The 14,847-nt window shown below is 42.5% G+C and overlaps 1 protein-coding gene across 1 annotated transcript in view; it reads right to left on the bottom strand.

The window, feature by feature from the left end:
• Positions 1 to 14,847, bottom strand: part of LOC111159900 (mitochondrial intermediate peptidase) — a 175,389-nt gene that overhangs the window by 19,925 nt on the left and 140,617 nt on the right. The window contains exons 17-18 of the mRNA XM_022522575.1: positions 7,971 to 8,092; positions 4,543 to 4,616 (exon numbers count right to left, since the gene is read on the bottom strand). Coding sequence (XP_022378283.1) covers positions 4,543 to 4,616; positions 7,971 to 8,092 — 196 coding nt within the window. The remainder of the gene's footprint in view (positions 1 to 4,542; positions 4,617 to 7,970; positions 8,093 to 14,847) is intronic.

Here is a 14,847-nt window from a genome sequence, read left to right as displayed (position 1 = left end):
AGATTAAGGAAAATTTTATTGCTGATCAGTGGATGTCAGGCAGGCCTCTCTGATGTCACTAGTTAGGATGTGACATTAAAAACAACAAACCACAGGCTTTGGGGGCTCACGATGGCCTGAAGGCTCATATCTCTGACATCTCCCATGTTCTAAAGATCAGCTTGATCTCAAGACAGAATTGAGAGATCAGCTGAGGAAGACATGGGAGTCAGGAGGAGAGGCAGCAAAGAAAGAGAATGAACATTGACTAAGTTTCATTATCCATGAAAACAGGGACCATATGGCCTAGGTACAGGGGACTAAATTAGGTAGCATAGCAGAAGGCCCCTGGCATAGAGTAGTTTCTCAAAATGTTAGTTTTGTTCTGATTATCTAAAAGATAAATCTGAACCTAAAAACCCAACAAGGGCCATTTACCCAAACTCTGAGAGGACCTACAACACAAGAAGATAGTTTATAAAGAAAGACCTATGTGAGTAAGGTCTGTCATTCACAAACTGCTGAAATCATCTAACTTCTTTCGCCAATAGTCACATCATTCCACTCTTGTATTTGGTGTCGCAAGAAACAACTCTGCTTCCCAGTGGGTGCAAATATTACTCCCTTGCCACTCACAAACCTTACTGCATGTTTGTCTTCTAGAAAACCATACATTTTCTGAAACAATTGTAACAGAAGCCAGACTTTGGATCATGTCCACCATGGCACACTTAAAAGTATCCTAGTATAGACTTTTAAAAATAGCAAAATGAATGAAAATACCATAACACCATTGTTTCTTTTAAGCAAAACTTTAAGTTCTTTTATGACTCAGAAATGTGATACTTAATATAAACTAAAACACCCTGGCGGGAGGCGTATAAAATGAAGAGCAGAAAACCTCTACGAGGGCAATGAAATACAAAGAGTTCAACCTCACCCCAGAATTCTTGGCAATGAAGAAAGCTGGTTTTGGTCAAGTATTGCCAAATTGCTGAGGAGGGGGTAAATGAATATTGTGCTTATAACCTATATCTTTACATGGGCCATGAATGTGTTTAAAAGCAGATAAGGACCGAACTTCCATCTGTAATGCTCCTTCTACTGCATCTGTTCCATCACTTGGGCAACACCCACGTGCCCCCTTCCCCCCCATGTGGACCCAGAAAGGAGCTGAGGACAAGCTCGTTAGAAGGAAGTCAAGTTGTGATGTCCAATCACACCTTCTCTCCCTGAGGGAGGGTGAGGGACTTTCCCAAGAAGTAGCCGAACTACTACTGGGTGGCTGTACCATGTGACCTGTCTTCTTCTCCCAGGAGGGGGATGCTGTTTGAACGACTATGTAACCACTGCATTGTTTTCAAATGGTGTTTAGAGTGTTGAGGGCAAAGACACAGCCTCTCACTGTGGCTTGGATTGCCCTGTGGGGCCCCCTTTGTGCAGAGCCAGAGTCAGCACATAAACGAGGCTGTGTGGCAGGAAACTTTACTAAGGAACGTGGAGCAGACAGCAGGAGAAAAGAAAGAGGAATGCCGTGTTCTCCAGCACTTCCCTCAGACCAGGTCCTGCCCACAAGGAGGCTCATCTGTTGGAGGGACCAGAAAAGATCAAGGGACTCAGAGCTAATGTCGACTCATTCTAAACACAGGTCACCTGTATCGTCTTTATTATTTAAAGATCAAAAGCATGGTGTGTTTGATTTCTTTGAATACGTATCGTTCAAAGAGCATGAGTACAAGGCAGAGGTATTCTGACTCTAAGGAATAGCCTGGAGTTCATTTGAAACGTTAAGTCTTAAAGTAGGAGATTAATAAAGTTGTCATTTGGTCAAGGAGGCACATAGTTTGAAGGGAGGTATTCTTTCTTTATCTTTTGGTACTTAATACAACTCTATAACTCCTTGCATTTACGTAGTAGGCACCTAAGTAACACATATAAACACCTATAAAAAATTACATTTTCATACAAGAATAACACCTACTAGATTGCTTAGGTTTTTATATCACAACTCTTAGTAATTTCACCAATTACTACTCTTCACGAGACCCCAGTGTTTGGCTATGAGCCATCCCCTAAGACATTCCTATTTGGGGGTACAGGCTGGCTGCCTAAGAGAAAATGAGAAGCCACTGCTGGTCTTGTCTTACAAATCCAGCCCTATAAAGTGACAACAGTCATAAACTTCTCTGCACGTCCCCCATTCATCTCTGACATGTAACAAATCATGTGAATTAATGAAATCTGACAGAACAACATTAAGAAAAATATTAAAGTTTAAAAGCAGAACCATTCTATTGTTGGTGTTAATTGGAATCTGAATGCTTTATCATCTCTGGTTTGAACCACAGTCTTGTTTTTCTCTCCCAAGTGTGCGAATTTCAGTGTGGAAAATATTAAGTTTCTTAACACAATGATGTTTACATATAAAGAACGGAATTTTTAAAGAGGTTTGTTACAACATTCTTGGAAGTGAGTAGAAAAATACACCAGCCAAAGGACAAACATAGAAAAGGATTTAATTTTTTTTTTCTTTTGAGGGAGCCATATGTAAGCTAATATTTATGTGCAGACAGTGTTTAGATCCTGGTCTCAAAGAGGAAAAGCTAAGCATGGCTACTGGGAGAGTATATGTAACAGAAAACCTATAGGAGGAAGCAAAGTGAAGTACCCTTTCTTGACTCACAGTGGGCTTTCTGTGAGGGACCAGAAACTATCAGCTGAGAAACACACGATGTGTACTCTCGGTGGTTTATTATTATGAGCTGAGGAATTTTCCTTTTACATGGGTCCATAAGAGATTCTTACCCCAGTGTCCTGTTCTACAAACATGTGAAATAGCACAGACTGCTGAAGAGCACAGTCTCTGAGGCCAGAAGTCACAGGTTCAAATCCTGACTGATTTACCCACTGCCTATAACATGAGTCAAGGACCTGACCTGTTGCAGCATCTGGAAAATGGGAATAGTGACCCTTCCTACCTCAAAGGGTGCTAGGAGATTAAACTAATCAAGCGTGTAAACCATGTAAAACCCTTCCCCGGCTGTAGCAGAGTTCAGGATGGGCCATTAAGGTGCGAGTGGAAACTGAAGCACCACCGCCAGGCCTTCTGCATCTCAGGAGGACAAGTCGGAGGCACAGTGTACTGCCGGGAGACCAGAGTGTTGTTGTGGGGGACTTCTGTCCTCTCAGTTGGGCCAGGCTACATGAAATTGTGGGCTCTCTGGGCCGGCTGATTTGTTTTCTTAAACATACTACAGTGCTGGGTAGATTATGCCGGGAAGAGCGCACACTCCGGGCCAAGTTGACGAAATACAAGTTCCACAGGAAAGGGGTGTTTGTCCATGTGTCCTTCATTCCTGCCCTCAGCACAGCACAGGGCCACAACAGTGCCAGGAGCCTAGGAGCCCTCAATGCGGGCATGTTGAGTAAAGGAACAGCTGGAGGGAAGGAGCTCTGTGAGAACGGGCCATAGGTATTAGATGCAACAGATGTAGGCAAGGAAACATTTATGTCAGACCAATTACTATCCTACTTCTCCAACACCAGATCTATCTCCTAAAAGCAATTTTTGTCAGCTACTTAGAGGGATCAGCTGAAGATATAACTGCTGATATATTGAGAATATCCAGGGATATTCACATCTTCCTTAAAATATTTCTGAGAACATTTTGTGCAAAATCATGATGGCCACTTCCATTTATAATTAAATTTTCAGTGAAAATACTTAAATAAAAAAATTAACGCTCCACATCACATAGGAAAACTAGCATTGTGGTACCTGAAAGAGAAGACTTAATTAGGTTCTAATTTTTCAATGGGTAAAAAGTCCAGCCCACTGCCTTGGGATTTCTAGAAAAGGTCTAGCTAAACTTTTGGAGAAAGAAATAAATGAGTTCTTTAGGCTAAAGAAATGCACTGAGACCTGTAAAATCTAAAAGGCAAATTTTCTGGTAATTTATGACAAATTTACAAACTTCCTATTAGAGTGTTAGCAACATTTTAAAAGTTAAAACCTTGAAGTTTTATGCCAGCATCTGAAGAAATGGTAATAACTAAAAATTAAATTGTTGTTTGGGATATAATAAATAGATGCTCAGAACAAAGTACAGAGCAGAAGCCTCATCTCTAAAGAGAAAAATGTAGAGACTTGAATATGAACAGCTTTCATCATAGATAATACAAAAACATAGCTCAAAGAACCAACGCTAAAACATAAAACCCAAAAAACAGGAGGTCAGTGAGAGTATGGGCAAAATAGATGGAGGGTACCAACTGTCCGTTATAAAATAAATAAGTCACGGAGCTGAGAAGCTTAGCATTGGGAATATAGTCAGTAATATTGTAATAACAGTGTTTGGTGACAGGTGGTAGCTACGCTTATGGTGGTGAGCATGGCGTAACGTACAGACCTGTCCAATCGCTAAGCTGTACGCCTGAAACTAATACAACATTGTAGGTCAATCATACTTCAATAATTAAAAACATACATATAACCCATAAAACCTTTAAAAAAAAAAAGGTGGGGGGATGACGGAGAAGTTACCAATCCTTGTTTTGTTTTACCTTGCACCATGAGCATGGGCTCCTTGCCCCCGCCGTGTGCTAGCATCTCCCTGCGATAGCGCTCCCCTGCCGCCCTGCGGGGGAGAGAGGACACTCTGTTACAGCCCCAGCTCACACTTGTCCTAGTTTCTCAAAATGAAGCCACACTGACAACTTATTCAGAAAAGCTGCCACCATGAGACAATCCTGCCCTCCATTTTCTCACTTCTAAAACTCTAATTCCAATTTTTAAATTATTCTGATTAAGTAAAACCACGTGTGAAATATTTACTATAAAAGGAGAACTGAATTTTCAGCTTTTCGTGTCATAGCAAACAATCTCTCTTCGAAGAAAGGATTATTTAGTTTCAGTATGATATAATAAGTAAAAGGCATCCCATTGTCCATCACCTTTGGGTGAGATCTTAAAGTGAGATTTGGGGTTTATTTCCACTGAGATTTCCACAGAAAAACAACACTGTGAAATCAAAGTGCAGGAGACAAAGCTGGCAGGAGAAGCTTAATTACACCCGGAGAGGCAGAGCTCAGCTAAGGGTAAATGATGGAATAGGAAACTGACTCCTGACCTCTGATGCTCTTTGTCTGCTGGGTTCTATAGGGAATATTGTCTATTACAATACCTGCAGGCAGATTTGGAAGAATTTTTACAGATAGAAATTCTCCAACTTAACAGCCCCTGGACACAAGCAATTTAGTGCTATTTTTGTATTTTATGGAAAATGCAATTCCTTTTATGACAGATGACTATACACCATGATGAAATAAGTTACATAAATGATGCTGCTTTCATTGCACTATTTCTGGAGCATCTTTATGTATGGGCAATGTTGGGAACATGGTTTCTAATCAGAACTTTTGATGTATTACAGAGTCAAAAATACGTTGAGGGACGCCTGGGTGGCTCAGCTGGTTGGGCCGCTGCCTTCGGCTCGGGTCATGATCCCAGGGTCTTGGGGTCGAGTCCTGCGTCGGGCTCCTTGCTCAGTGGGGAGCCTGCTTCTCTCTCTGTCTCTGCCTGCTGTTCTGCCTGCTTGTGTTCTCCCTCTCTATCTCTCTGACAAATAAATAAATAAATAAAATCTTTAAATATATATATATATGTATATATATATATATGTTGAGATCAAACACTGTGTGGGTGCCAAGGCCAAGTGTGTCATGAATTAGGAATCATGGACAGAAGGCTGGGCCCACCCAGGGAAGGGACAGGGCAGCTGAGAGGCCCCACATGACCCCCGGCCTGGGGGGCCAGATCTCCTGCCAGCCCCAGTCTGCAGCCCCCCTCCCTTTAGGCGGACTCCTGCTCTTGGGCCTCTGGTTCTTGGTGTGCCTCAGGTCTGCACTGCCTGGCTTTCTGGTGAGACTTTCAGTCTGGTGATTTTTCAGAAGTGGGATCAAAAAGGATCTTTTGACATAGGTTAGAAATTTTCTAGTCCAGTGAATATTTTTACTAGCTTACTTTTACACGTCTATAAAAGTAGGGCAAACTACATGTCTAGGCAAGAATGCACATATAAACAAGATATAAATGCTTGGAAATATATGTATTTAATAGTATATGGTTTTCTAGTAAAGTGCAGCTCCTTTAAACAAGATAATATTTTGCCTAGTTTAAAGAAATCTCCAGTAAAGAATCATAATCCCCCAAACTGATTTATTATAGTCAATTTTGGCTTTAGGTCCTTTGAAAATAATAAAATCTGAAAAGCAGACCAAATGTCTGCAGTGTGCAAAGGGCGGAAGACAAAATAACATGTGGGTACCAAGCTGTAAAACATTTAAAAATTCTATTACATCAGATTCAAGTTCAAAAGGCTTTGGAACTGAATGTGATTATTAAATGCTAAGAAAATCCAAACCTACATCCAACTGCATAAAAAGCTGGGGGCTCGGCAGGAGACAGGGAGGGAGAAGGGGCTATGAATTAGCAGACCTGCCTTATAATCTCACTCCAGTCTGTTCGCTGGGAAGCCTTGGGCAAACTGCTTGTCCCCTCGGAGCCTCAGTTTCCTCTCACAAGAAGTACCTGCTCTGAAGGCTGCCATTGATATAACATAACGTGCCCTTTGGAAACTTTAGGGCACTCTAAAAATCCAAGGGGCCATTAATTTTAAACCACATAAAAGCAGTGAAGATACAGCATCACCCATGGCTGCCTGAGAGGTATTTGGAGATGTGTTTATTTGTGCGGTGAGTAGATAAGATGCTTTAAATGAGTATTAGACCAGATCATAATTAGTGGTTTGCTTTCAAAGGAAGCTCCTTCTAAGGACTCCATGAGACCAGAACTCGACTTCCCTGAGCTTCCTGGTGTTGGAGGGAAGCCTGTGAGAATCACGAGGAGGCACACTCAAGGGTCAGTGGGGCAATCCTGTGCTTTTCCTGTGGGGTGGAGCTTACTGAGATCCTGGGGATGCAGGGCTGCCCATCCCAGACCCGCTCTCCCTCCTTCTCCAGCCCACCACTGTGCATGGCTGCCTCCACTGTAAGGAAGGGGGAGAGCTTCCTACATCCCTAGCTGAAATCAACCAACCAATTCCCTCGCAGAACCATTAAAGTCTCACACGGTCACCGGCTAACTAGATGAAATGCACTCTGGACAGGGCCAAGAGTCACCACACAATCATGTTCGTGGCAGCTGCGGATTGTGCTGTCTGAACTACTACCCATCGTGGTGATGGAAACGGTGAGCAGGGCTGCTCGGGAGGGCACCTAGGAGGCAAGCAGTGGGGGGGCGATGTGGGGCAGGGGTCTGCAGCTACCAACGCTAAGTGGTGGTCAGTGGACCCTACGAAGGGAGCTGTGGAGGAATGGTCGGGGGAGCAGCTCTCCATCTTCTGACTGCCACTGTCTTACATGGGAAGAAAGTGTTCCAAAGTCAGGTAGAGCGGGAACCTCCCAGAACACACTAGCATTGATAATCAAAGTTTCCAATGGTGCTGCTCCCAAATGAACAACAGTAGCACGTCCTTTGTTGGGCAATAAAAAGGAAATCAGGTGCTGTTCCCCATGAGTGAATCCTTGGAAGCTTGTGCTGAAAATAAGGAAGCCTGTCCAAAGGAATAGGGAGGACCCAGCAGCAGGTACAGACAATAAGAGAGGCTGGAACAACTAAGGAAACCCACTGGGGAGGGGTGGAAGCAGAGCAGTCTAGGGCCACTTTGGAGAAGCAAAGAGCTCTCACACAAAGGATCCCCACGCCCATGGCGGGAGGGCGCCACACCATCACTAGCGTGCGGCAGCTGCACAGCACTAGAGAGCAAGGCAGAGGTTCGGAGTCAGGCTGTGTCTCCGGAAGTGCGAGGGAGGCCCAGTCAGAAGGTGTGGGGTGGGCTAGGTGGCAAGTGGCTGAGGTTCTAAGCCAGGCTTCAGATGTAGTGGGGTGGGGGGTTACTGGCGTTGGGAGGAGAATTCCTGCCCCTCATTACCTGTTAAAGGGGTCTTGTTGAAAACACTCCTTCCAAACCATGGAAGCTACTGCCCTGGACATCAGGTAAGAGTAGTACTTGGCACCATAGCCCACAAGGTGGCTGAATCGAAGCTGCCAGGCCTGCCAAAAAGAGAAACACAGCACAGGAAATATGAAGTCTTTGTATTTTCAGAAATTGTGTATGAGAATACAACAGAAGCACATAAGGAAATCCACAAAGGTTTTAATTTAAATTTTATAGAGGGCCCCATCACTCATGATGTTAATATTTTTCCACATTTTATACTCTGTTATGCACTGGTGTGCTCCCCACCAAAGTTCGTATGTTGGAGCCCTAACCCCCATACCTCAGAATGTGACTGTAATGGAGACAGGGTCTTGAAAAGGGTGGTCAGGCTAAACTGAAGCAGTTAGGGTGGGCCCTAATCCAGTAGGACCGGATCCTTGTAAGAAGGGAGAGACACTGGGTTTGGGCCCAAAGGAAAGGTCATGTGAGGGCACAGTAAGAAGGCAGTCATCTGCCAGCCAAAGAGAGGAGCCCTGAAGAAACCAAGCCTGCCACACCTAATTGTTTCCAAGTTCATCACTGCTGGGATTCATCTCTGTGACAGACACAGTGAGAAGACAGCCCACACTCAGCAGGAGGGGTGAAGGTCATAGAGCAAGGACGGACTTTCACATCTGTTGTAGCCTGCTTGGAATGCCTGGTCATCAAAACGAGGAGAGGGAATTATGGGTCTGGCACTGAATACATCCATCTCTTGTTTTTCTTTTTCTTTCTTTCTTTTTCTTTTTCTTTCTTTCTTTTTCTTTTTTCTGAGGACAATAATGTAGTTATTGTAAGAAAGACCATGTGAATTTTCATGGAAGAATACCCTTCCGCTGGAAAATTCTTGTCCTACAAATACTGTTCTTTCTTGGTACCTAAAAGCTGAAACATCTACATTCTGACTGGTTGGTAGGAAGAAGGTGATACTGCCAACGCATAAATTTACCACAGCCTATTCATGGCCTAACACTGCTACAACAAAAGCTAGAATTACAAAAGCGGTCCTCAAAAGACATATTTATGACCTAAATATTTTTTACTTTTCTAAAACAAATATGCAATAATCCACTGTCTTCTGATGTGTGCTTCAGATAACATTAACATTTTTTGAGAAAAAAAATTGAAGCCTAAGTTTTTCAAAAGAATGTAAACAAAAAAACTGAGTTTTATTCATAATGACAGATGGATATATTATTCTTTCACCCATAATTTAATTTTTTCACTTTTTCAATGAAGGTATAATTGATATGTTACAATAGTTACAGGCATATATAATGATTCAGTATTTGTATATATTTTGAAATGATCACCAGAATAAGCTAGAAACCTATTTTTTTAAATGAAGATAATCATTCCCTAACAAATATTTTAATTCCCTGGAAAACAAAATATAAGGTGTAATCCTCATCATAAACCTATTAACTATATAAGCAAATTCTACCTGATTAAGAGCAAATATTTTTTTTTTTAAAAGATGGTTCCTTGATCACAGTGTGTGGCAAGTTTTAGAACGCAGTCTGTCTAAGTCTTATATCTACTACCCAGGGACTCTAATAATGAGATCACAGTGCTAGTTCACTCTCTGTGTATGTCTAACATATTAAGACAAATATTTTGTCTGGATTGGGCAAAGGAGCTGTTATAAAAGAGGTAGCTAATGCAGCATTGTGTGTTGTGTCGACCATACTTCAATTTAAAAAAACTAGAAAAAAGGAATAGCACAAATAAATGGAAAGTTGCAAGGGTGGGCGGGGGGAAGGAAGGTATGCTGGAGCACTGAAACTGATTTTGAACAGGAGGCTATCAGGGAAGAGAGATCAATCACCCTCCACATCCACTTTCCCTGTTTTTCCAAAATGGCTACACTTGGAAGTAAGTGAGCGCCTTGTGAGTCATGTTCTGAAAGGAAAGAGACGTGCCCCTTGCTCTCATGCCATACCATGCTGGGCCATCTGTGACAGTGAGATCCCACCTGTGGGAAGCCGCAAGCCGGGAACGTGGTTTCCAACTCCACATCACCACTACCAGCACAGGGTGGGTGCACTCACAAGGCTGTTATCTGGGGTCTGTTACAGTAACCAGACCTGGATCTTTCCTCATTGGCCCCAGGCCCAGGTGCCAGCACCAAGAACACATGGAGGGCATTAGAGCTGAGGCTCCAGAAGCTTAACAGTGATCTTGCCCCAGATGGGAGAATGTGTCTGCACACTCTCCAGCTAACAGGTACCCTCAGGGGGCATGGGGGGAGAGGGGCATGGAAAGTAGAGACAGATTTTCTTTCCCGTCCTTTTTCCAATGCAAGCACTATTTAAATTGAAGGCCAATAGTCAAGGACCATCTAGGGTCAAATTCCATTATGATAAACTTTGAGTAACTAAATTTTTAGTCAAAGGGTTGGGTCTTTCAGAATTCACTTATAACAGATACAATGGTTCTGTATACTCTGTCTTATTAGAAAAGGGGATCTATGTCAATTTTGGGGTTATGCCGGCATCTTAATGGACCACTGGTAATCTTTCTCGTATAAAGCCACTGGGCTACAACGATATCTTTTGTCATGGAATATGGCCTGCTGTTTTAGTCTGATGCTCCACTGATAGTGATTCTTATGCTACTGATGTTGTCATCCTCTCTCAAGGTGGACGTCTCCAGTCAGGAAGTACACAGTTGAAGGGGTCCTGTCTTTGAGACCTTCTTGGTGATCTGCCATAACTAGTGCGGTAGCCTCTGCAGTACCGAGCAGAGTGTAATTCTGTTTAGATTCCCGCTGAATGCAGTTTTGTGTTGCCTCGAAAGCAGGCCTACCTCAAAAGAGGCATTTGATTCGAGCTACGAAATTTCTAAGTTCATTCGTGTCATCAGTTCATAACTAAGTCCTCACATAAACAGAGTAATAAAAATAAGACCTTTCAGAAGTGTAGAAAGAGACATCAGGGTTTGTGCAATGCTCAATTTCCTGAGCTGCCACGGCATCTGCCTTATAGCAACATGCCTGCCTGGATACAGATATTCTGTCACAGGGCACACTCGTTGTGTCTTGTTCTGTAATTACAGGTTTGAGTTCGGTACTACACCCTTTCCTACCTCAAAACACGCTAGATAAATTACGCCCACCTGACACTTCCATCAGTGGTTTGTGAGTTTATGGCGGATGAACACCTACAGTTTCACTGCTCTGTAACCACAAATAGCTGAATTCCTTCTGATTCAACCTAATAGGAAGTCTTTGTTATAATTTCACTCATTCGTCAGCAAAAGGAAAAGACAGCATTTCATTTGAAGCTCAGGAATGACGACATGCTCTTCCTTTGAAGTCGAAGCTTTTTTTTCCCCAAGGGACACTATTGGATGGACAGACATGTTCACCCTTCCTTTGAAGTGTAATGTGCAGATCTGGTCTTAAAACAAAAGACACGAATCCTTTGCAGTTTTTCTTTTATTCTGACGGGAAGTGTAGATCTTCCAACCCTGACATATCTCAAGGCATGGCTATCACAGACTTCTTGGTCAGAAGACCCCAGTGATCCCACAGATAAGAACGTGGAGCAGGAGAAGAGTGTTCTAGGAAGCCTGTGCAAACTATCACTTGCTTTAGAACTCAGGGAAGGTGAGGCCCTCTGAAGATTCTATTCGCTGTAGCCCCTTCCTCACCATGTGATTTTCCTCCATCCAAATGAGAGACAGGGCCAGGAACAGAAAGGCAGAAAAGGAGCCGGTTACCTAACATCTATTTCAGGTTCAGACCTAGAAGAGGAGCTATTGCAGAGTAAGCACTCATTAACTACATGCTAAGGGTTCCGTGATTGAACTGATCATTTCTCTTAATTATACTCTCAAATAGCACATCATTTCTTCATCTCTAGCTATATGTGTATAAATGCATTTAACTAAAATTTATTTTAAAATAATCTTATCAGTGACATTATAAATTGGATGAGAACAGGAATGACACCCACTACTTCTTTGGTGTGTGTCATATGAAATGAAATTTCCTTAAGACCAAAGACCACAATACTGTGCCTATGTCTGGACTTAGCATGGTATGGGGACTACAAAGGGAACTCAACAGCTGTCTGTTGGACAGATGGATGGATGGATGGATCAATGGATGGATGGATGGACAGACACTGTAGGATTCTTTCAGGATGATGCTCAATGTTACTGAAAAATTAGCCTTTGACTGCAGTAAGGAGGCCAGGAATAATATCCATATCACAAACAAGAGGATATTACAGAGTTAAAAGCAAATTTTGGATCTTATGCTGATTATTACTAATGTTTTTTTTAAAAAACTACATTTTTACTATGTTATTTGATAGATGATACAAGACTTTTGAGGCTAATTTTGACACCAGATCTCCACACCTGAACTATGTACACAGTCTGTATCATACTTCCTAGGGTAGTGACTTCAATTTCTTTCAAGCTCTGTAGAATCTAAACAAACAATGAGCCCAGAAATACCATGTAAGCTCAGAAAGGCCTACTGTTCAATGTGTACCTGTCATAATTAGGGTAACTAAAAGACAGCAAGAGACAAAGAAGCAAATTCCTGAGCTAGTCTTTATAGATAGACCATTTTGACTTTTTACACTCTCTACACACAATACTGTCGGTTTGTGGAGTACCTCTTATGATACCAAATCTGTGGCATCCAACAGTGTTCAGCCACAATGGAAAGCAGAAGAAGATATTTTTCCATCTCCCTTCTCATGTTTATATTCTCTCTCTCCCAATACATGTGTACATAAATATTTTCCATGATTCAGTATGGACTGGTATTTCTAATTTGATAAAAAAAAAAAAGAGTCCCCATCGACACTTTACCAAAACCTGAGAAATGATAGTGGCAAACAGGAATTCACCATTTGTAATACAAAGTGATTTTAAATGAAACACAGCTATTATGCTTGACAAACTTCCAGGTGGCCCCATGGTCTCATTCATGCCTCTGTGAAATCACTCCCCTTGAGTGTGGGCAGGATCTGTGCCTTGCTTCTCACTAAGAGAATATGGCAACAGCAATGAAATGTCACCTTCATGATTAGTTGTGCTATACACAATGTCTCGTCTGGTTAGCAGACTCACTCTAGAAACCCTCCTCGATGGCCTAAAAAGTCGGCAGCCATGTTGGAGAAGTCCACCTGGTAGGAAGCCAGGTGAATCCTCTCGGATCTGGGAGGAAGGATTTAAGATGTGGGAGTGGCCTCTTGGACACAATCCTATAGCTGACAGCAAGAAGTCGGGACCCTGGATCCCATAGCTGCAAAGACAGGAACTCTGCCAATGACCCAGGTGAGGCAGTCAGGCCCCAGACGAGACTGCAGTTGGCTGACACCTTGGCTGCAGCATGTGACTCCCCGAGCACGGAATATGCTGGGCTATGCTGGGCTCTGCCTCCTGACATACAAAAACCGAGAAGGCTCCTGGTTTAAGCCAGTAAATTTGTGGTCATTTGTTACACAGCATGAGAATGTATATTATTATTTCAAAAACTAAGAGTTGTACCCAGAAGTAATAAGAGAAATGAGCCCCAGAAAATATGGAAGGGATATTTATATTTATTAAATGTCTCTTCATCAAAATCTTTTGAGGATAACAGTCAATAGATATTTTGTAAATTTTTATAAACAGTTTAACATTTTACAAAAAGAATCAAGAAAGAGTAATTTGGTCAGGCCAAGATTGTTAAGCAGCTCCTCCTTATTTCCTTCTTCCTCTTAGGAAGGGAATCACATCCTTTCCCAAGCACATCTGAGCAAGGCTGCCGTTGCTCTGACAGAGACTACACTTCCCAGGCTTCCTAGAGTGGCTAAGCTATGTTCTCGCAGGCAAGGTAAGTGGAGGTGATGTGTACAACCCTGTCCTTCAAAAGGATGCTCCTCATCCCCCTCCTCTTTCCCCCTCTCTGCTAGCCTTGAGCAGTGAAAGCTGGCACCACCTTGTATGCAGATCAAAGCCACGTGTTGAGGAGCCAACCAATCCGCCAGTCCCATCTGCACACCCTTGCCTTGTCAGGCAGAAGGAAGTAAACTGTATCTCATTTAAGTCATTGCATTTGTTTTTTCCAACTGATGAGCACACAGGTCACATGTGTGGAGACAGAGTTCATAGCCAGGTGTCCTTCTAAAATCAAAGCCCATGGTCTCTTGCTACTCCATACTGCATATCATGAAGTATCGAATGAAATTATGTGACCTACAGCTTTCCATGAATGGGAAAAATATAATCACCCTGATTTTAAATTCTGGACCCTCAGAACATATCCTTATGCATGATTTGTGTGTTTATATTTGAGACCCATGACTTAGACCTTAATTTCTATCATACCAGCTTAAATACATCAAAAACACACCATGTAGCTATTTTTACGGCTAAAAAGGAAAGAACTTATAAATGTGATAATAAAAGTAAGTGTTATAATAAGTTAAAATGTTAATACTGCTGGACTTGGGGGAGGCCTCTGGGACCTATGAGTGGTCTACAGCTGACAGCCAGGGGAAAGCTGGCTTGTGTATATTAATACTAAACCTAAGTATAATAATAACAGTAAGTTAAAATGTTAAGACTGTTCTACATAAAAATATTTATCCACATTACATAAATCCTTCTCCACATAACCATTCAAGCTTGAATAATTTCCCAAAGTGCCATTAAGATAATTTTCTAGGGACGCCTGGGTGGCTCAGTTGGTTAAGCAGCTGCCTTCGGCTCAGGTCATGATCCCAGCGTCCTGGGATCGAGTCCCACATCGGGCTCCTTGCTCGTCAGGGAGCCTGCTTCTCCCTCTGCCTCTGCCTGCCATTCTGTCTGCCTGTGCTCACTC

The sequence above is a fragment of the Enhydra lutris genome, unplaced genomic scaffold (genome assembly GCF_002288905.1).
Source record: "Enhydra lutris kenyoni isolate GAN:26980312 unplaced genomic scaffold, ASM228890v2 scaffoldscaffold71, whole genome shotgun sequence".
In the NCBI taxonomy this organism is placed as follows: domain Eukaryota; kingdom Metazoa; phylum Chordata; class Mammalia; order Carnivora; family Mustelidae; genus Enhydra; species Enhydra lutris.
Note: the sequence above shows the minus strand (reverse complement) of the source record. Positions and strands in the feature narration are given on the sequence as shown.